A 22,990-nucleotide genomic window follows, 5' to 3' on the forward strand; every position below is an offset into this window, starting at 1 on the left:
TGGCTCTCGATTCTCTTCCATGAAGGCAGAGAATAGTAATGCTTTGAATACACACAGATAAGTTGCCCAAGGAATTAAAAAATTCAAATTATTATGATCAGTATTATAATAAATCTTAAATCATAAAAGGAATGACCAAAATGGCATACTACCTATTAAGAGAAAAGAGAGTGTTCATTAATTGTTTTTGCATGTTTCCTCTGATTGCAAATAGGAGAGATATGAAGTCAAGCATCCTGACATTTAACTCTGCAGACTCAGCAGGATTTTGTAGAGACTTAATGGTTAGTTAAATGGAAGAGCTTTTAAGATGTACTTCATTCATGTGTGGTATTTAATAGGTCAATAATCATTGAAATTCGGTGACTGGGACATGGGAATTCATTATATTTTCTCTATATGTGTGTTTAAAATTGTCCATAATAAAGAGGTAAGGAAATAACATTATAATAAAAAACCTTAATTCCGTTACCCCCTCACATTAATTCCTAGGAATTCACAAAAGAGGGAGGAAACTCTCTGCTTCAATAGACAACCTTCTCACGTTTACTCTGTCTGCCTACGACAGACAGTTTTTCAAATAATATATCAGAATTAGAACCAAAATTGCAACAGAGCATCATAGTTTTAATCTACAGTCTGAATCCTGATACTAATTCTTTGCATTGGGTTTGTATTCCTAATTTGCCACCAAAGATAGATATGTGTTAGTATTCATAGTCTTTAAAATATGTTTTTTGAGAAGCTGAAGATTTTCCAAAGAGTAGATACTATAGGTAAAATTCTCCAAAGATTGAGTCCAAGTCTGGATTCCACTTAAGCTTGCAGCAGGTTTTGTTTTTCTACTCTCTAAATATAGAACGTATATAGGCTGTCAAAAATCACATATCCATACAAAGCCTTTTTACCATTATGTTTCCTGTAGTTAAAAAATGCGCTTTGTGATGTCGGCATATTCCTCAAGAGCATGTTTATACCTGGCAGTCCACCAGCTGGGCCTCCATGTCCATGGGCTCCTTGGGTGTACCCAGTGCCATGTCCAGTGTGGCCTTGGTGCTCAAGAGCCAGTGGTCCAGCTCGTCAACTTCACAGCGATACCTCTGCAGGGCCTGTTCATGTCTCTGTTCCTCCAGCTGATCATTTAACTTCTCCTAATCAATTAAGTAGAATGTACATAGATGATTCTAAGATAAAATCATTAGGATTCAACACAATAGAGCAATGATTCTCAACTCTGGCTGCACATCAGAATCACCTGAGTGACTTAAAAATACCTAAGCTTAGGTTGCATCTCAGAGCAGTAAATGAGAATTTCTGGAAGTGAGTCTAAAGATTAGTATTTTAAAAAATCTTCTCAATGATTCTAATGTACACCTAGAGGATATAAATGTTCTTTAAATAATACACATTCTGAAATAATATACCCACAGGACCAGGCAGATAATATGAATGATGGAACCTGATCAAGGATTAGAACAAAACAAAACAATGGCATAGCAATTGGTAAATGGAAATAGATACTTGATTTCAATGCCTGGGAAACTGTAGGGAATAGTGAGGACTGTGGCAAACTGAAGATTACATGATCCACTTGAAAAAGGAACACCATATAGTTTCAGGCAATTCATCCCCTGCAGGGATGGGTGGTCCAGTGTTACTGGTTTTTTGAGTGAAGGTAGAAATTTACATTTTTTGATCAGATCCTTGGATATTCTCAATGATGGCAAATAATTCATTATGTAAAGAAATCCAGGCCAATCACCTCATTTTAAAACTCCACAAGGGCTTCAGAGAGTGACTGGGGATAATATTAATAAAATAAAATGTTAATTTTTAAGATAAGTACTGTAAATACCTTATTTAAAAAATTATTTCAGTAATAATTTAGTATTGTTATTTTTAAATTAAACAGTTTAAGATAGACATTAAGAGCAGACATGTTAATTCTAAATTTCTCCAAAATAAGAAGTATGTAATTATATGATTTGACTGATCTTATAATAGATAAAACTAGAAAGAGCTCAACACACCCAACAGGGCCATGACTAATTGAATTATGGTACAATCAACAGTTAACTGAAATAATATTAAGTTCATATAATAAGAAATGTATTGAGAACTGATTATGTGCCAGAGAAGCTGTGAGACCCTTGGAATACAAGGAGACAGACACTCTAAAGGTCCTTTTGCTGTCTCCAGTCTCGCCCAATTATAGGAGCAACAGTATGAATCATATATGCTTAGGCCAGGAATTATAAGAGAACAAGGAAAAAGGAAAGTAATTTTTTTAACACATAGGTCATTGTTAGCAAAATTGATCTCTCTGTTAAATAATATTAACCTTCAGTAACATGAGAACCAGAATTACAGAGTATTTTCATGAATTAATGTGCTTGAATTGGCTAACAGTGAGTAAAGACTTATTCTTCATCATATTAATAAGACTGTTCATGAAATGATCTTACTTAAACATAGCAAACCATTATGCAAACCTTCTACAATTACGCTTTACAAGCTCATGTCTACCAAGTACTTACTTTCTACATTTCAATTTTTCATGCTGAAATGAGTCAGAAAGGGGTGAAAGGACACATTCAAGGCTACACACTGACCCAGCGCTCTGTTCACATGACCCTCCTTGAGACACAACACTAGCTTCTTATGAATGGGAAACAAAAATGTAGATCACATAATCCACATACTTGCCCACATGACTTCAGCGGTTAATTTGGACGTGAGGGGCACCTTCAAAGTCACTCGTTACCTCCAAAAGCTGTCGTTTCCCTGATGCTTTCATCTTGATGGTGGACATTCGCTCCGCCAAGACAGTGAGTGTGGACTGCAGGGCCAGCTGCTCCGCGGGGTCGGACTCTGCAGACTCAGACACCAGCTCCTCCGCGAGGGATGACTGCAGCTCACTGATTTCATCCTGAAGCATGAGAATCTCATCCATCAAGGCCTGTAGGAGAGACTGCGGAATCACACTCATGTATGTATTTTTGGGGACTGAGGAACTGTCCAAATAGCTGAGTCTCCATTGATTGAATGTGGCGGTATTTCAGGTATGAGTTACTTCAACAGCAAACGGGGCCTGCTAACCTAAATTTCAAAATGAAAGTACCAGACTGAATGTCAAGAGATTTCTGATCTTAAAACCATTTGTGTCACTAACTTAAATGAATTTGAACAGGTTAACTAATCTTTCTGGTTTTCAACAGGCTCACCCATAATCCAAGAGGGGGGGTGCTCAACTATGTCTGAGCTGACATTCCTATGTGGAAAATAAAATTAATCACTTTCTTCCTTAACATGGTTTTCCCACTCCACGTTTTCCTAAGTCTGAAACAGCACTGCATTTTAAATCAAAACTCATGTTACACAAGACAGGAGACATCTGTTTCTATACCATCACCCTCTCCTTATTCTCTCCTCTTACCAAGTCTAAAATTTGAAGCTTCTCAGGGCTAATTTCCAGGCCCCCTTTTATCCCTTCACAGTCTCCTCCAGGGGTCCATTCCCAAGGCTTTCAACACTTTCTAATGCTGAACACTTACAAAGATATATTCCTAACCCAGACATCTGAACTCAATGTCAGACTTTACATTAACATATTTCATAGGCATCTTCATCTTATTATATATAAAGCCTGTTTCCTCATCTCAGTGAAAGGTACCACCCTTCTCACTGCTGAAGCTCAAGGCCTAGGAGTCATTTTTCACATTTTCTCTCTCTCACTGGCCAATGGATTCTACCTCCAAACTCTATCTTATGTATCCCCTCTGCCCCACCCTAAGTCAAAGCCAGCTCTCCCTTATCTGAGCTGCTCTAACCTGGGACTGGATGACCTACCTGCTATGCTCTTGTCTCGCCAGCCCACTCTTCCGGGAGTAATCAGTGAGACTTTAAGAAGGTAAATCAGATCTTTTCACTCCCCTGCCTTAAAATACCTAGCTTATTGCCTGCAAAATAAAATCTAGACTCCTCACCACAGCTGTGTGTTCTCACCCCTGCCAGGCTCTGTACCACACTCCTTTCTCACTCAGACACTTCTGCCTTCACTACTCCAGGACCCCCGGCTCTTTCTGGCAAACAGCATGCTGCGCTCCTGATTAACGCCTATCACAATTAGACATGGGTTTTACTTCTCATTTTGTGTATTTTATGACTTGCTCTTTAGCTGGAATCTTGACAAGAGAAATTCTTATTAAGATTTGAATGGTATGGTGAAAACCAGGCCCTACCCCAGGAGAGGCAACCCTGCCTTCAACTGAAGAAGCACAGGCTTTATATTTGCCACTATTTCCTACTTTTCAATGGGCCCCTATTTGCCTAATTCCCACCTCTTGCACAGGACTGTAGGCTTCACTGTAAGCACACTGCCCCCTCAGAGTGGGCTCTCAGAAAATACTAAAAAACAAAACAAAGAAAACCCCTTCTCTCACCCTAATATCAATGTCATCATGTCCAATTGATTTTTTTAAGTAAACCATTACATTGAAATTATGTACACCTAGAAAAATTGCACAGATCTAAGCGTACAGCTCCATGAATTTTCACAAACTGCACATACTGGTGCTCCTGGCACCCGATCAAGAAACAGAACATTCCTAGGACTCTACAAGCCCCCTCGACAGCCTCCCTGTTACTACCTCCCTCCTTTGCACAGATCACCATGGTGCTGACTTACAGACGTCATAGATGACTTTTGCCTGTTTCTGAGCTCTCCGTACACAGAATCATAGATGATGCTCTGTTTTGTATCTGGCTTCTTTCACTCCCCGTCATGATTGTGAAAGTCACTCATGTTACTGATGTAGGAAGAGGTGATTATTCCCCCTGCCACATGGTTTGTGGATCTTTCCTGTGTCAGCCTTTCTAGTGGGTTTATAGTAGTATCTTACTGTAGTTTTAACTTGCATTTCCCTGATGGCTAATGAGATCGGGCACTGTTCCCTATGCTTGGCTGTTTGGATGTCCTCTTTTGGGGCTGCCTGCTAAAAATTTTTGTGCATTTTTTATTGATCTTTCTTTTCTTATTGACATACAGAGTTGTTTATATATTCTGGATAGGCATGCCCGTGCCTCTTTAGGTTCTGTTACTGCAAATATCTGCTCTCATTTTGTGATGTGGTTGTCCCCTAATGGCAAGTGACTGCCTTTTTGGTGGCTTTTGATAAACATAAGTTCTTAATTTTATTGTGGTCTATTATATTGGTATTTTCCTTCATTGGAGAAGTTAGAACTTTTGGTGTCCTATGAAAGAGATCTTTTCCTGTCCCAAGGTTGGCTTCTAAAAGAATGCCATTCAAAGTGTGGTTCATGAAATGCCATCAGTCTACAAAACATGTGTCATTGGTCATGACCAGATAAAGATATTGTGGGTAATTAAGGAACTTTGATAGCAACTTGACGTTGGCATGATACCCAAGCAGTATTTTTTTTTATTTTACTAAAATATTGGTCTGTGATGGGTTAATTATATTTTTAAAAATTTATTCATTAAAAATAATTGAGAAGCACTATTTTAAAACCTTTTCCTTTCTTTACCTTCACATTGAGATCTATAATCCACCTAAATAACCTTTGTGTACAGTGTAGGTAGGGGTCAAAATTACCTTTTTTTAAAAAATATGGATACCCAATTGACCCTACATTATTTATTGACAAAATGATTTTTTAATCTATTGCTTTGCAGTATAATTTTTGACTTATGTCAAGCATCTGTGTGCGTCTGGCTTCTAATTCTGTTCCACTGAGCCATTTGCCTGATTGTGCCAATACCACACTATCATTGTTACTACAGCTTTATGATGCTCACTCTCTGGTAGGATACATCCTTCACTTTTATTCTTTCTCATGCTTGTCTTGGCTATTCGTGGCCCTTTCCATTTTTGATACATATTTTTTCATACATTGGCAATACATTTCAGAATTAACTTGTCAATTGCCACCAAAGAACTTGCTGGAATATTTTAATAGGACTGTAATGGATTTACAGACTTATCTTGTTTGTTATATATGAAAATGTTTCTTGTTCTAAATTCTTTTCTACTACTTATAATCCTTTTTTGGCACTGCATTGCCCAAAGCATAATACTCATATTTTTGGGCCATTTTAAAGGCTTCTCCATAACTAGACTGACCTCATTGTGTCTTTTTGTGTACTGATCCTCTGTACAAGCAAGAGCCCCCTCACTATTTCACACCATGTTTGATCTCACTCTCTCCTCTGTGCCTTTCCTCACACATTTTTATATTTATAGTGCTTGCTACCCACTCCTATTGGCACTCCAATATTTCAAAATCTGTTTCTCCCAAAAGATCTGGTAGAGTCTGCTTTTATCTACTTCCCACTACTGAACCCACAATCACATTGCCCCCCCTTTTCTTTACAAGGTGTTGGTCACCCCATCCCTAAAACAGGCTTTTCAGTCATATATTAATGAGAAAACTTGTCTTTTCCAGCTGTGCACATAGTAGGTGCTCAACACATCTAGTTGAACTAATTCTAATTCATGATAGATAAACAGGTATCAGAATCATGAAGTAACCAGGCAAAAAGAAAAAAGAAAGCCTCCTCCATAGTTCTTAACTTCACGATTCAGGAGCCATGCTTATTGGGGGTGGTGTTTTCTTTTGGGGTAATGAAATGTTTCGAAACCAGATAGAGTAGGTGGTTGAATGACATTGTGAAAGTACTAAATGCCACTGAATTGTGTCCTTTTGAATGGTTAATATTATGTGGCATGAATTTCACTTCAACTAAAACAACCAAAAATATCCAGTAGTCCAGTATGTCTGCACCCCTATGACTCGGTCTCAGCTGGTAGCCAACTGCTTCTCCACAACATGTGATTCAAAAATAAGGAGATGGAAATGAAATGCATGCCTTTGGGTTTCTGACTTGTGTGTATACAAGGAGGGCATGTGCATGACACTTATGTGGTTTAGAGAGGGACCTGAAGGTTTTCTAAAATGGCTCATTCTCAGGAGAACTTGGAGTTCATGTTTGGCTCAACACCAAAGGGAAACTGAATCTCACTGTGACTTTCAGAGATATCTACATTGGCTTTGTTCCTTTCAAACTTTGAATTGCTGTACATACTAAAAAGAAAAACCTCAGAGTTCTGCCCACTATCCTGTATCACTTGGCTTAGTATGGCAAAGACACCACATGCTCACAGAGCATTAGCTGATTATGATAACAAATTCCCCATCACAGAGGGCTTAGTACAAAGGACAGCCACAAGTCAGCTTATGAATGGCATTAATGTTTTAAAATTACATACAATTTAGAGAAGGTAGCAGGAAAGGAACAGCACTCCTGTCATGTAGGTCATTCAATGATTCAATCCACCTAAATTAGTAGACTCAGAGGAAAAATGTAGGAATTAGGTTAGCTCTTTCAGGAAACAGTAGTATTTCCAAGAGAGCTTTGGGAAAGAAACAATAATTGAAGTACTCTTATTAGTTTTTAGGAAATATGAAAGCATGCTGGACTTCCCCACTCACATTCAGCTGGAATTCAGAAACAGTAATTCTACAAAAGTGCCTGGAATTTTTTTAAGTACCATTCCAGAAGCTAAGAACTAATTTAGACACTGTGATACCATAAGCTTTCATGTGGGTGGCTCTGTCCCAGAATATGTAGAACTTAGGTTCAGACAGCAAAAGTAGGCCAGATGGAAAACATTAGATTTGTAATGATATGAGAAATTATACATTATTTATACTTTCCTTCCCTCTCATTAGAGCATTAATATAATTGTTAAGCTCCAATGGTGAGTAATCATCATCAAATTACCTACGTCTCCTCACTGTTATAATTGTCAGCATTACCTTGTCCGACCAAGAAAGGGACAAAAGGCCATGTGGTTGGCTTTAATTGCAAGAAAAGTCACAGGTTCATTTCTAATTCATAATACTCAGCAATAATGTGAATTTTGAGTTTTCTCCATTGAATCCCTTGAACAGAATGATAATGTTGCTCTACATTTGATGTTACTGTCATACTAATGCCCGAGAGGCAGGGGGGTGGTAGTGATGGGAGGTGGTCTGCATTTTCAATGAGAAACTCTGGAATGTCCAGGCAGACCACCAGGATCCTGTCTTCACGCAGTTCCCAAATTCTGTGGGACCCAGTGAAGCATCTTTGGGAGCTGTGGTCAGTCACCTGGGACACGAGGACCATGATCCTTGAACAAAGGTGGAGGTGGCCCACAAGTAAAGAGAGAGCCAGTCTCTGTTCTCCTGGAACACTGGTCCCTGGTAACCTGAGCACGGGACATTCAAGTTCACTCTAATCCGGCCTTCAGGAAATTTACACCAATTCCTTTTGGATGCTTAAAGGGAACTGTCATCAAATGGAGTTGTCATCTCCTGCCCCTTCAGGTTGCAGTGAGGCACAGGCGGGGGTAGAGGAGCAGCAGGGCAGACAGAGCCCCTGGAAGCGTCCTGGGCTACACAGAAGCCTTCTCAGGTGACATTGAGGTGGCCACTGACACCTGAAAACTGGAGCATCCATTACAAAGGACTGTGGTACTCAGAGGAAACCTGCATGGCAATAGGCCCCAAAGGCCTTGACTGTGCTCATGGTTCATTTGGTCCACGTAAACAAAGGTTAACTTTAATTTTATATTTTTACATTACCCTCCCTAAACTCACCAACTACGGGTGTCTCTGGGATAGCAGGAAGACCCACAGAAGGTAGTTTTACCAAAATAAGGCCTAAAAATGGATGCTAGCACTTTGATCTCTATCTTAAGAAGTTACAAGAGTGTCAAAACCTGAAACCACTATTTCTCAATATGTTGTCTCTAGATGAAATGCTCTCATTTTTGTGTTATACTGCAAGGTCCTAATTGTAAAAAAATGCAATTTTATCTCAGACTACACATGTGATGAAGCAATGTATTCCAATGTTATCCAGGGTTCCAAAACTATAAAGATTTGTAAAGTAGTGCAAAGATAAAGTCCCAAGTTTCACTTTTAAAACTGATAAATTTCTCAGTACTTGATAGATACACATTATCACATCATGCTTTTATAGCTCTTAATTTGCATCTAAAAATGTCTTTCCTGTCCTTTGCCTCTTACAGGGTTGTCACGTGCTCCTGAGTTCTGACCGGGGGCAAGTTGCATTTCCCCAAATCATGGTGACTGACTGCTCAGGTAAATGCATGCCTCAGTACCCTGGAATCCCAGTTATACCTGCTTATGCATTAATAATACACCTGATAATAATGCTAAAGCATCAACCAGATTTTAATACATGCACTTTCTTAGCATGCATTTTCAGTGGATGCATTTTTAACATATTTCTGAGATATGTTAATGTAATCATTTCTGTTTCTCATGTAAAGCTGAAACTTTGCCTAGTTTAATTTTTTAAAAAAGTTATTCAAGTCAGGGACAACAAAAGATTATGACTTTGAAGCCTTTATTCTTCAACTGCTTCTTTGCCCACTTAAGTCTGAGGGTTACTCTCTTAAGTGATAACGGGGAGGTGCCGGACATACACCAGCTGAACTTCTTAAAACATTGCCCAGAGGTACATGTGGGGTACATTTTACTCTAACAACAGTTCCCAACAAAATAACAATAATGCAGCAACTGTCAGGAAATACACTTTGTATAATAAAAGTTAAAAAGCAATACAGTGCAGGTAGCTTTCCTTAATTAGATTCCAGGTCAGAATTTCCTTCTTTCCCTCTGAGGTCCCTCCCTGAAACAGTGGTGGAAACACTACTATTTGGAATCTTGTTTACTCTGTAAGAACTTTCACAGTTAAAAAAAAATTGTCAGTCCACTCTCCCAAACCCACGCTTGGCTGGCTGACCGGTCACAAGGTCCACCTATTTAATCATGCAGGAAACTGAAGTCATCGCTATTTTTACCTGATGCTCAGCCATCTGGCTTTCTGGACTCCTGCCGTGCTCTAGACTCTCACTGAGCTTCACCTCGATGGCCTCCATTTTTGTGGAGATGGCCTGGAGGGAGTCCTGGTACTTCTGCTGGCGTTCCAAAGCTTCGTAGAGTGTGCGCTGCTTCTCACTGATCTAAAGAAGAAAAGGACATTACCAAATGTTTCCTAGCTCCTTATCTTACAGATTATGACATGCTTTCCTCACTGCTTTACCTCTGTGGCCCAACAGAGGGTATTCAGCTGGGCACGGGATGTGTAACTCTATGCATGTATTTCATAAGACAATCACTAAGGTAATCAGTGTCTGGTGGGCTTAAACAATTCCACGTTGCAAAGACCTACCACATTCTTTAAGGTTTCCCAAGAACGCTGCAAATCATCTAGTTTGGCAGTGGCAGATGGCTCCAGTCCTGGTTCATAGAACTCTTGGCATGGCAACGTGCTCGGCTGAATTCTTGCGGCATCCGTCTGCAACCTCTCAGCAGACAAGGCTTGGTAATAAGCAATGTCCTGTGGGTGCAAAGAAGAAGGTTAGATTCAAGAGGAAGACAAAGTGTTGGTCAACAGGCTCTGGCTACTATTTGTCCTGTGCAGAAAAAGCTTGTGATTCATACCTGTCCTAGGGGACTACAAACTAATGAACTTAGCAAATTCCTGTGACAAGAAGAAAAACCCGTACCAAAGCATAATACAGCATAATAAAGTCTGCTTTAGTATTTTGGTTTATATATTAACAGAAAAGAACAAATTTACTAGTTTTTCAAGTTGCCAAAACTCATTCTTATTTTACAATTGGTAAAGTGGAAATACAAAGGATTTAAGTAATACACATATTTAAAGACTGATGAACTATTATGGCAAAAAAGAAAAGAGAGAATCTAAATGATCTATTTCCTAAAGTGTTGTTCAATGGATAAAGTTCTGAATAATTTTTAAAAGTACTTGATTTAAATTGAATTAAATTTATACAAACTCATTTTACCATACAGCCAGATCTTTAATATATTTGAGTTCCTTAGTCACAGAAATTTATCTAAATATTTTAATATTAAATAAGGGAAAATGCAATGGGGAAGTTAAAATAACTCTAAGAAACAAATAATAAAAAGGTTCCCTTCTAATCAATTCCTAGAAGTACACAAGAAATGATGAAAGTAAATGATGAAAAAGTAGGCTTCTGAAATTTTTTAAGACTTTCTTGGGTTATAGGTATCACTGCAAATTATGTTAGTATTGATAATGGAATCTACTATATCAATATCAAGACATACAACCCATGTATTTTCAATTGTTTCTGTGGATATTTATCTGTATATTAATAGAAATTGAATTGAGGAGTAATGTTTATATTCTGGGAACTGCTTTTATAACATTCATGACTTTTGCAGTTGTTATGTCGAAGATAATGTTCAGTTAAAATACCTGAGCCTTATTAATAACACTGTCTTGGTACAAAGTACTGAAGAAGACCCCAGTCATCTGAGAGACGCAGGTGGCAGCAGGAAGGGGCCTGATGTTTGGGAGCCCAGGAGGGCAGATCCAGGCTTGTGTAGGAGAATGAGATCAGACAGGAGTCTGACACCTGAGATCCCAGTTGAAAATTCTCCTGAGCAGCTAGACTTGAAGCAAGTCACTCATGTTGCATGCACTGGTTCTCTGAGCTACAACACTGGGTGCTTCTGAGGATTATATGAAGTCATCTTTGACTGACCATAAGACCTTCTACCTATTTTACTGTTGTCGCTGCTGAAGCTTCCAGATAAGTCCCAACATTTACTGATGATGTCGGAACATGGAGAACATGGAGAGTGGTTCTGCTTCATTCCTAACCCGGTCACCATGCTGAGCAGATGACTCCGGTGTCCCCAAGCCCTTAATCTGCTCACATCCACACATCCTCACCCACTGCCACCCCAATCCTGTCCACCTAAAAGACAGCCTGCCATCACCGAACTGGTTCACCCAAGCGTACTTCCAGCTGTGTCTAAAGCTACTTGAAGCCCTCCTCTTACCAATTCTTTTGTTTCTTTTGCACTTTTAACCTGTTTCACTCACTTGGAAAACCCCAACAAGGTCTCAATCCAACGGTACTTTCTGGAGTGCACACTTGTGCACATGTGTGTGCATATACACACATGCACAAATTGAAAATTGAGGAGATACTCCTGCAATCTCAAATTTCCAAGTCTGTCTATATTTAGACTCACTTTTATCTTATGCTTGCCATTTGCCTTGATGAAGGATAGCCCTCCCACCTCTCCCCAAGTCCCACCTGTCTTTGCTTTTTTTAGGACTTTGACCCATGAATATCCTCTCCCTCTCCCTCTCCTTCTGTACTGACTTTCTCCTCAGCATATAAATAGACTCAAGTGTTTTCATTCTGAGAACATCTACACACACTTCCTTTTTTGAATCTTTTCTTGCAGGCTCTCACATATTAGGTAAGTCCACAAATCATGATGTGATGGATAATCACACCTGAATGCAGTCAAAATCATCATTTCTTCCATGTTTCTCTTTCACTTTATAATCCAACTTCTGAACGTGGTAGTTCACCACTGATATTGCTCACTTCCTCAGCCTCAACCTATTCCTAAATGCCCAACTGGGCTTTGCTCCTAATGACTCTTTTCTGTGAAATAAAATGATTCAGCTCTTCTTTTGCTTGCCTCTTGGTAGCGTTCAATACCACTGGCCACCCCTTCTTGGAAACACTTATTTAATCTGCCTGTTCTCCCAGCTCTCTAGTCAGTCAATCTTTCTTTTTTTAGTTCGTTTCTTCCACTTGGTCTTAAATATTGATGCATTTGTAATCTCCAGACCCATGTATTCATTTTACATGGATATCCCACAGGCTCTTCCAACTGAACAGTTCCCAAAAGAACATCCAGGATAAATGAATTTAGGAAAAAAAAGATAAGTGTTATCCATTTTTCAATAAATGGAATTTTCATTCACTGAAGCTATAAGCTTGGGATTTACTCTCTCTTTCTTCTCTCCCTGTCACCCACTGCTTTTATAAGGATGAGTCCTACTGACCCATCCCCTTGCCACAGCACTGGTCCAACTTCCTGCCTTTTAAACAGAAATGACACCTGATGGTTCCTAAAAAGCATTTGAAAATACATCACCTTTTGGAGATGGACAATTTGGATCTATATGAGGACTAGATTCAGTGAAATAAAACCATCAATCCTATAACTACTAAATAAAGGCACTATGTGGTATTGTGAGGATCACCCCAGAAATATGTATCTCATTGCTTATGTGCCTAAGTTCTGTGCCTGACCTATATCCAGTGGATTCCTAAGGAAATACATTTGGAAAACCATGGCTATTACTTCATTAGTATTTTCCAGCATAAAGAGTACTTCTGCAATTAATGTAATATTTAATTTTTACAAGTAAATGGTCACTGAGGGAGTTTCCACCTTAGAGGAAGAGCTGGGATGCATCCTGAGCTTTTTGCCTGGAGCTCAGTGTTCTCGCCATTACACTATCACGCTTTTCAAACCTCTGCATCTCTCAGCTCTTACATGCAGTCCAAGTCTTCCCTCACTTCTAACTGGATCAAGATCCCTACAGCAAATTCTGGGGTTGCCTTATTTCCACCCACAAGAAAGCTAAATTGCTATCGCATTTCAGCTAATAGCTACTGTCAGAGACAGAACACATTGACTGTGGGGGAATCAGTTAGTTACATAATAGAGATCTACTTACAAAGCAGCAAGCACAAAATCTTTTTTTAACAGTTATTGTATAAAGCAGTTATATTTGGCTGCTCCTTGAAACAGTTGTGCACATTCTGTACAGCCTTTTGTGTCTGAAAACTGGAACTTACGGGGATTCTAAATGTTCCTTAGTTCCAAGAAAACATTTTGTGAATCTAACACATCACTGGCCATGCTGTACTATTTGTCCATTTCCTTTTATTACTGTATAAGAATAACATGCAGACACAATGATGGGGTTGATTTGTTTGAGCCACACAGAGCGAAAAAATACATTTGCTTTTTAATGGCTTCCTCTTGGTAAAGCTGACAGCAACTAAAGACATTTTTTCCCCCTAATTTGCTGAATCACATTTAAGCACTTTAACAATGGGATGTAAATGAAGTTTTCTTATGATGGAAGGAGGCATGTCAAAATGGGACTTAAAATGAGGAAAAGAATCATATTTATAGGATTTGATTGTGTTACTTAAAGTTATGTTAAAAACATTTGCATATTTTACCATTTAAGGGCACTTTCGACACGTACACAGAAAGACACGAAGTGGCATGGAGATATAACTTTAGGAAAGGGATATTCTTCCCATAGTATTAGTCAGTGTTTATTGATCAAATTGAAAAATTTAAGAATATTAAGTGTACTATACAGGATAAATGTTTTTCCTATACAATAAACAGCTGACTATAGCCATATTTCTGATTCTAATAACATCTGTGACCACAAGGAAGGAGACATCATCAAAGAATGAGTAATACTTCACTTAAAATCAGAATTTGGAGAGGAGTTTCCTCAATCCCTTAGAGCCAGCACCCTGAACTTCTCCTTTTATGTTTTTTAATTCCTTCTCATCACTTTTGTTATTATTCATCCCACATCCACCTTTCTGTCTAGATTATAAGGTTTTGAAGGCCAAGGCCACTGCTTTCTTCTTCTTTGCTACACATCAGGGACCCAGCACAAGATTTCATGCCAAGGAGGTGTTCAGAATACATCTGTTGAATGGCTGAATTGATAACTTTCCTAGAGCTATTCAGACTTTTTCCAAGGAAATTGTTTTATCTTAGGGTTTCATCAATTTCATTTTCCCTTATCGGTGGGGGCAGGAGGGTTCTCTTCATCACAGAAACACTATTTTGAATGTTCCTGCTTCAAAATGAAAATAAAATGACTGATTTGTAATATGCTTAAAGAATATTTGCTGTTTAATGCTTCTTCCTTGAAAATAAATCCCAACTTCTTTGAGCCCTTATGCAATTTCATAGTAATGTAATTAAAATTTAGTTATTTTGGCTAAAGGGAAAAAAAAGAAAGTATTACTTAACATGCATTGAAATTTCTTTGGCTATTGTAAAAGCATCTTTTGATATCTCCTCAATAGTTTTCATGAAAACTTTTTGACACTTAATTTAGTATAACCTGTATTTAATATAATGTACACTAACAAGCACCTTATAACAACAACATATCATCCTCATTTTATAGGAAATTAAATTTAAGATTATTGAAAGGTAAGTAAGAAAACTTTAGTCTACTTAGGCATTCCGGTATGTGTACTGGCAGACACCCCTTAAATTGGTTGACAACTAGTAAATAAAGAGCAAGTATATATAATATGGTGAACAGAAATTTTCCATCTTCAAAATCTAAGCTGCTAAGTGTCAAAACTATGTTGAATGAATGTTATAATAGCAAAAAATCATGGTATTGTGACACAAACATTTCATTTTCTGTTAGGATGCAGTACTCCACTACAGATAGATGTTAGAAACTAAAGACATAATGCTTTAATGCTTTATGGCTTCTCCAGCTATAATTTCCGTGGCCTAATTTTTGCTCATCTTATTGCCAGCAGCCCGGGAGCAGAGCTGAGGCAGCAGTGGTCTCAGGTGACAATCAGAGTTTGTGCAATTATTATACCTAACGGTGTGTCTCTCAAGGCCTAAGATGCAAACCCAGTGTCTAATGAGAACAGGGAATGGAGTCCTGCACTCGTCCAGAGATCAGGGCTAGAGGAATGCTAAATGGATGGTACCTGGTTGACAGAAGCATCTGTATTGGCCACAGGTGAAGGGGAGCGACAGGCAGGTGGAGAGGAAATCTCACTGTTGGTTCCCTCCTCCCCAGATTCCTCAGTGACAGGTGACAGCAAAGTGTGACAGCGACCGGCAGTCATCTATCACATAAAATGCACCCCAAAGGACATGAAAATCAGTTAGCTATATTAACAAACACCTGGTAAGGCACAGGTCAAAACAGAGATAATTACATAACAAAGGTTAGAATTACTGAAACCCAAATTTACATACAAATTCAGTGTAAGTATTTCTGTTTTGCTCTCAAATGACTATGACTTAAGGAATCATCTGTAAAACAAACAGGGCAGGGGAGTGCATACCACATTTAAGAGTTTTGCTGCTGATTAAATATTTATTTTCCTCTTCCTGATTGGGTCTTTATAAATAAGTAGAAAAATCATGCAAATGAGGGAAGTGGTCTGTGAAATAAAGTTTTATCTTTCGTTGACATGTCAAATTTAAAATATTCTAGAGAGATAAATGCACACAAAGTAACATATTGACAAGATTCCAGGTATGGTTACAGACTATGTGAGGCACAGCACACGTGTGTGGAAATAGCTCTGGAAATCATTGTGGTTAGCAAAACAGTTCGTGCATTTTAGATACAAAGTGTTGGGGAAGTAATGTTGCAGAATAGCAATTAATGGAATTTATTTTAATCCAAGGCTAAATTTGGGATTGTCTGTTTTCTTATTTTTCTCATAATAGCTTTTCTTCTATATTTTATTAAACATATACAACAGAATACATAAGCCTATCTAGTCAGCCAATGTTTTAGTATGGAAAACACACATAAAATATATACAGCATGATTCTCCCAGGGCTCAGATAACTAGAGAGCTATGCAGGGAAATGTTTTTGCAGCTCAGAGCCTCTCAGTAGTATTGCTAAATTATAAACAAATGCTGCGCCGACCTTCGGCATGTTAAGCAATTCAGCAGTCTCAAGCAAATAGCTTCATTTCAGCTGTCACTGTTTACAGTGTCAAAGGCTGGCCTTGGCCCAGATGTAGGCAGAGACTTGAGACTTCCTGAGTTCTAATCTGCAAGCCCGGGCGCTGATCCCTAAAATCAGCCCCGGACAGGGAACCTGGGGCCACCAGCCAGGGGGACAGTCGGTGGAGAACGGGGCGGCGCCCATCCCAGCCAGCCTGGCCCCTTCCTTACCATGACCACGGAGGGGTGGGCCGAGGTCGCGGGGAGGAGCTCCCCGCGCAGGTCCTCCGGCGCCTCCGCCAGCCCCTCCACCTCGGTCACCGTCAGCAGCATGGTGGCGTGCCTGGCCTTCATCGTCAGCATCTTGCACTTGGAGTTGAGGGAGGCGATCTGCTCCTGGTAGCCCTTTATTTTCCGAGCCAGCTCCTGAGGAAACATTCCCCCCACCGCCCCCCAACCATGTGTCAGAGCAGCATCAAAAGGAAACCGAACAGGCGCTCATCTTCCTCCGGGGCTGGCCAATGAAATCACAGGGCTGCGCCCGGGGCGGCGGGAGGCAGGATGTGGACTGCGCTGCGGCGCGGGGCGGGGAGCGCGGTGCCGGCCGCGGGGTGCGTGCGCTGAGCCCGGGCCTCCGGGCCGGCCGGCTCCGCAGGCCTCGGGAGCTTAACGTACCCTGCAGCCCTGGCGACTTTCCTTAAAATGCTTCCAGAATCTGAAAGTGCTAGATGGTTCCTGCCATGCAAATTAGGCCACGTGATGACGAAAACTACAAAAAATGCCATGATCGGCTCTTAACATAATTGAATATATCAAATGGAGCAGTCATTTGGGACAGAGGCATAAAGTAAACTGCTGGTCCATTCCTGTGACCCCAGGGAGCTGTTTTTTCTTTTTTGTAGACAAGGTAAATATTACATATAGAACCCTAATTTTGTATGCAGATTACTCCCCAAATAACATTCTGTACCATCATAGAACTTGCCCTCACATACTCCATCACGCCGCAAATGTTTCTGATTCTTCAGGCTAGAGCTTTGAACTGAAGTTCAGTTCAAACAGAATGACTTTTACATGCATTTGTTCCTGAAAAAAGTTGCTTTGTGAGATAGAGGTTGTAAAACTCATACCAACAGCTTATTGAAAATGCATTCTGGACAGCTCACAGCTCTTACAAACTCTAAAATAATTAAAATGCTTGGGAACATGAATACAAAACCATTTACTTCTTCTATTTCTTTTATTTGGCTTCTTTGCCTGGAAAGCTGTCACTTAGTGTTCACACAGAACATATTTTGTGACAGGCATTAAAAGTCAATGTCTTTAAAACGACAGTGTGTGTATACACAGATATAAACATGCACATAGACAAGATGCATGCATGTACGCATCTATGGATACACAGTCATTTTAAAGATGTTGATTGACATTCAATGAGCTCTGAAATTCAGAAACAAAATGACAAAAATAACAAAATGGTATGTATGTGTGTATATGTGTATGTGTATGTATCCATGCATACATGCATAATACAGGTATGATTTTGCCATTGTCATTTTGTTTATCTGCTCTCAAACACAACTGACTAAGTGGAAGGGAGAATAATCCAGCAGAACTCAGCCAGCAGACTGTTCTTGAAATCAAGTACAATACAGGAATTTTTAAAGCAAAGATTTAAAAAGTAGAAATCATTACTTTAAATTTTGGAGCTGCAGATACTTAACCTAATAGGGTTTTTAAAACAGTAGTTAAATAGCTATTTATTATGTTTGGCCTTGTGCCTAGCACATGGGTACTCTATTACCATTATGTAACATGCACATGTAGAAGACATCCGCCAGTCGCTGGGCGCCTTGAATTCTCCACTTTTCATAGGACAAATCACTAAGCCTTCTTACAATGGTTTGCCCCCTCAGGGTAGATTTGGGACTCAGCACGTTCCTTCCTGGGTTTGTTTTAGGCATACAATGAGTCTCACGTGGGACTACATCACTATTAATATGAAAATGGATTCTCAATTGCATGACAAAACTTAGAAATGTCCACACCGATGTTTAGAACTAAGAGGAGAAAATGTGACAAAATGATCAGATCCTGAACCGGAGGCAGGAGGGCAGTCTACGGCTGACTGCGTGGGCAGTGACCACCGACTGCGGAGGCAGTGACGACCACTGACTGTGCTGCCGGCCAGCTCTGCGGCCTTGGGCAAGTCACTGATTTTCTCGGCCCATCATTCCTTTCTGTTTGATAGTGAGGTAGCCCACATAGTTTCTGCAGCAGTGGAAAAATCACAGAATCTGGAGCCACGTAGTAGATGAGAAACTGGTTTCTATCACTTATGAGATTTGGGAGCTCAGAAAGTCATGGGGGAAAAAAAATCATTGTTTTTTTTACTTATCAGTAAAATGGAGATGATAAAAAATATTTCCTACCTCACAGAGTTGTTATAAAATGTTATAATGTAAAAACCTTATAAACTGTTTTTAAAAACACAAAAGGAAAAACTGTAGTAATAATTATTGCGCTTCCAGACAAGATTTAAAAGAAATATTTTCTGTACTATGATAGAAAGTTGTTACAACAAAACTCTGGATCTTACAAAATGGGATTAAGAAGACTTTCAAAGTAACTTTGTAACATATAGTCTGAGTTATATAAATAACTTTATTTCAAAATATTTGCATATATTTTCATTTAACCAGTAGCTTGTGAGAAATGATTAACATAGATGATATCTACAGTGTAAAGTCAAGTAATTGAGAGATTTATTTACATTATTTTGTAAATCACTTATAAGTGATTGATGCATTTGATGTATTAAGAAATTAAAGAATTGCTTTTGGAGGGGGTGGGGAAATGGTAAGATTTTTGCATCCTTAAAAGGCAACAATTGAATCTTCTGACTACTTCACTATAATATTTGGTTTGGAAAAAAAAGTTTGTTTTTTTATGACAACAAAGTTAAAATAGAGCAGACTCAAGAATAAACTAAATGTCCATCCTTGGTACAGAGAAATAAGACCTCTTCCCTGCCATCACTTACCAAAATACATGATGCTATGAGCCAGCCCCTAAAGGAAAGAGTAACTGTGACCTATGTAGGAACTGACAGATCAGGAAAGGTCACTGCTAAATGTCAATGGACTCAAACACTCAAGATCTATGACCTTTGACACTACGTCCGCAGAAGGCATGTCCGCATCCTGAGGTCACAGGATGCCAAAGGTAAGAGAAAGGAGGCCCATTTGAAAATGGGGAAGATGCTAACAGGTACAATCTGGAAATGAACAAAACAAACAGCACTGACCATTCTCTGATTTTGGAGAAAGGACCTAAAATAGCCTATATTTAAAAGAGCAACAAACTTCTTTTTAATGTGAAATATCCCTTCATTTTTAAAAGGATGACCAAAGCAGCAAGGCATTGAACATTGCTGTTTCTTGTGGGCTTTCCATATAGGGAGTCAAGTGTGTTTGGGTGTAGTAACTGTGAGAGGTCTGGGCACAGAAGACAGGCGATGGGTCCCAGTTGAGATATGTCATGAACAACGCAGAGAGGTTTTGGAATCAAGGGGAAGCTTCATGCTACTGGGTCTTAGAAAGGATCAGCAAAAATAGCCCTTAAAATGCAAAGAGAGCCAAGAAAAGCTACCAGAGAACTGAACAACACATTACGTGCCAGACGGGGAAAAGCTTTCTCTTTCTTTCCCTGGAAACCAGTCAAGCCAGCATCCTGACCATAATGCGTTTATGTTCCTGTCTTACCTCATGACGAGAAATCTGGGCTTGCAGCTCCTGGATGTTACTGGTGGCCACAGGCTTATCCTCAATCTCTCTGTGAGCTCCTTCTATGAGCTCCTGCAGGTGCTGCATTTCTTGTTCATATTGTTCATATTGCACCACAGCCTCCTTTGAAAGAACACACACACACACAAATGATCATCTTTCCATATCAATAACTGGGTAAGCGATTCTGTGCAGCTATCTGCTAAACTAGGACTAACTCCTATATACGTGGTGTGTCTAGGGGACAAAAAATGATGAGTAGAATCCCTAGGTGATTCAAATCCTCAACACTACTCAGTTATTTTAGAACCTTCTCTCTAAAATATTTGCCAACGTTATTGATGGATTCGAAATATTTAAGTGGCTAGATCCTCTCTCTATTCCCCATTCATATGCCCCCTGAAGATGGCAGTGTCACAGACACAGCATGGTGGGAAGCAGTATGAAAAACGTGATTATTTTATTTTTCCATCTAAGAAATATTGAATATATGTGTAAGGCATTCAGTTAAGGGCTGGAGTAGAGGACTGAAAAAAAAATGAATTAAGCATGGCTTCTATCCTCAGAAATGTACTGTCCAGCAAATTATAAGACAATGCAAGGAGCAAGGATAATTGACAGACTATTAGCTATTGAATCAGAGGATAGGATAGGTATGTAATTTTTTGATAAAGCAGGAGAGATATCAGTTAAAGCAATTAGGAGGGTGTCATTTCTTCCTAGTCAATGATTTTTCTCTTACTGGGTGAATTCCGAAGCTAAGAGTTACACTTGGATGTACTTCTCAGGCAAGAAAATATATTTAATGCTTCAATGAGCTGAAATACAAAAAAAAAATTCTGTAATAGAGGCTAGCTGTAAAGTCATATTACAAGATTCTAGGTGATTCTCAGGTGCATAGTAAGAAAATATGTGATTGAATATAAAATTAATTCTTATAAAAGTTGATCTTCACAAAACAAAAAAACATCGCTAAGAGATAGTTCTCACCAAAGGATATATTTTATCAAGCTTTCCCCAGGCTTTGGTGGGTGATCCCAATGACAGCATTTCATCCTTTGTTTTATATAACCCCAACAATCTGTCAGATTTAACACTCGGGATGTGTTTTGATGGCTGGGCCCACACAATACTAAGAAAAGAAGCCCATGACTCATTTGCTATTGGTTTGTGGGCGTGGGGACCGCCTGCAGACGCTGGCTGGTATGGCTGCACGTGCCTGTGTGGCGTTGCACTGCTGGATCGCTGAATGCTGCAAGCGGCTGGCCTCTTCCTGCAGGCACAGAGCAGCGTGGCAGAGTGGCAGGCTGGCGACCACATCCGCAGGGATCCGGAGCGTGCTTTGGCAGATCTGTACCGTGTGGACCTTTGGCTTGAGCGACTCCATCTCAGACAACAAATGCTGAAAATGCAACTTTATATTTTACATTTCGTGAAATATTTAAAATGTTTATACTTCAGTAGTTCAATTCATAAGTAAGAGACAGTTACCGAATTACAGCTCTGTACCCAAGGATAAACATTTTCCAAAGACTACTTTTTGAAACAATGCCTCTAGTGCTAAGAATATAATTAAGTTTAGAAATCGCGTTTCCTAACTACTCTCTTATTTTAATACAGCTCCCCACTTATTTCCCCTGAATTACTTTTGCTTACCTGTCGATGAGAGAGTTGCTCCTTGAGACTAAGACGTCCAACTTCTGGAGAAGTCAGGGTTGTGTGGGCTTGCTCCAAAGCAACTTGTAAGTTTCTTAGCTCTGTTTCAAATTTTTTCATATCCTGCAGAGTAAAATCGATTTGAATGTCTATATATTAGCGCTTGAAGTTCAAAGTCATAGGTGTAGAGTAACATCAGTCAAAATGGTACATCAGTGTGAACACATATCTCCACTGCAAGACAACCATTTTTTTTAATAATAGACTTTTCAATTTAATTTTTTTTTTTACCTTGGCAGCATCTTGAAGATTCTGTAAACGAATTTTGATCATCTGTCGCAACTCTTCAGTCTCCCGTCCCAATTCTGCCACTTGCTGAGACATTTTTTCTGTATAATACACACTAGCAATGTACTGTAATTTCTCTGTCATTGCTTCCAGACTGCTGTGAATTTCTTCAGATTCTTCTAGCAAGGCCTAGAGTAGAGTGAATTATTAATAGTCATGACATTGCCAGGTAGGCACAGAGGTATAGGTAATCTATATGATATGGTATAAGACCATCATACTGGGAAGGGAGTAAGGAGATGTAATTCACACTTCCAGCTCACACTGTAGGTTCTGTGTATCTTACTGTGTTTAATCTTCACATCCCTGTGCCCTTTCCTCACCTACTGTTATCACCATTTCACAGAAAAATAAATCAAAGTTCAAGAACTGTAAACAATTTGCCATGGCCACATGTTATTAAGTTTTGAACCCTACAGCTCAGGCTCTGTCTACCACCCCAAGCTGCTCCCTGGTGAGGGTCAGGATACGGGCATTTCCACAGTGGCAATGCTCTGACACCCTGGACGTCTTCATCAGGTCACTGGGACT

The 22,990-nt window shown here is 39.4% G+C and overlaps 1 protein-coding gene across 13 annotated transcripts in view; it reads right to left on the reverse strand.

The window, feature by feature from the left end:
* The window catches only part of SYNE1 (spectrin repeat containing nuclear envelope protein 1), a 418,491-nt gene that overhangs the window by 129,103 nt on the left and 266,398 nt on the right, over window positions 1–22,990 (reverse strand). For 9 of the 13 annotated variants that reach the window (XM_073219768.1, XM_073219776.1, XM_073219775.1 and 6 more), the window contains 10 exons: window positions 22,403–22,588; window positions 22,112–22,234; window positions 21,675–21,857; window positions 20,435–20,578; window positions 16,902–17,096; window positions 15,690–15,830; window positions 10,268–10,435; window positions 9,897–10,058; window positions 2,765–2,971; window positions 978–1,151 (listed from right to left, as the gene is read on the reverse strand). In XM_073219768.1, coding sequence (XP_073075869.1) covers window positions 978–1,151; window positions 2,765–2,971; window positions 9,897–10,058; window positions 10,268–10,435; window positions 15,690–15,830; window positions 16,902–17,096; window positions 20,435–20,578; window positions 21,675–21,857; window positions 22,112–22,234; window positions 22,403–22,588 — 1,683 coding nt within the window. The remainder of the gene's footprint in view (window positions 1–977; window positions 1,152–2,764; window positions 2,972–9,896; window positions 10,059–10,267; window positions 10,436–15,689; window positions 15,831–16,901; window positions 17,097–20,434; window positions 20,579–21,674; window positions 21,858–22,111; window positions 22,235–22,402; window positions 22,589–22,990) is intronic. The other 4 variants (XM_037023240.2, XM_073219770.1, XM_073219774.1 and 1 more) reach the window with 1 other exon arrangement.

The sequence above is a fragment of the Manis javanica genome, chromosome 13 (assembly GCF_040802235.1).
Source record: "Manis javanica isolate MJ-LG chromosome 13, MJ_LKY, whole genome shotgun sequence".
NCBI lineage: Eukaryota > Metazoa > Chordata > Mammalia > Pholidota > Manidae > Manis > Manis javanica.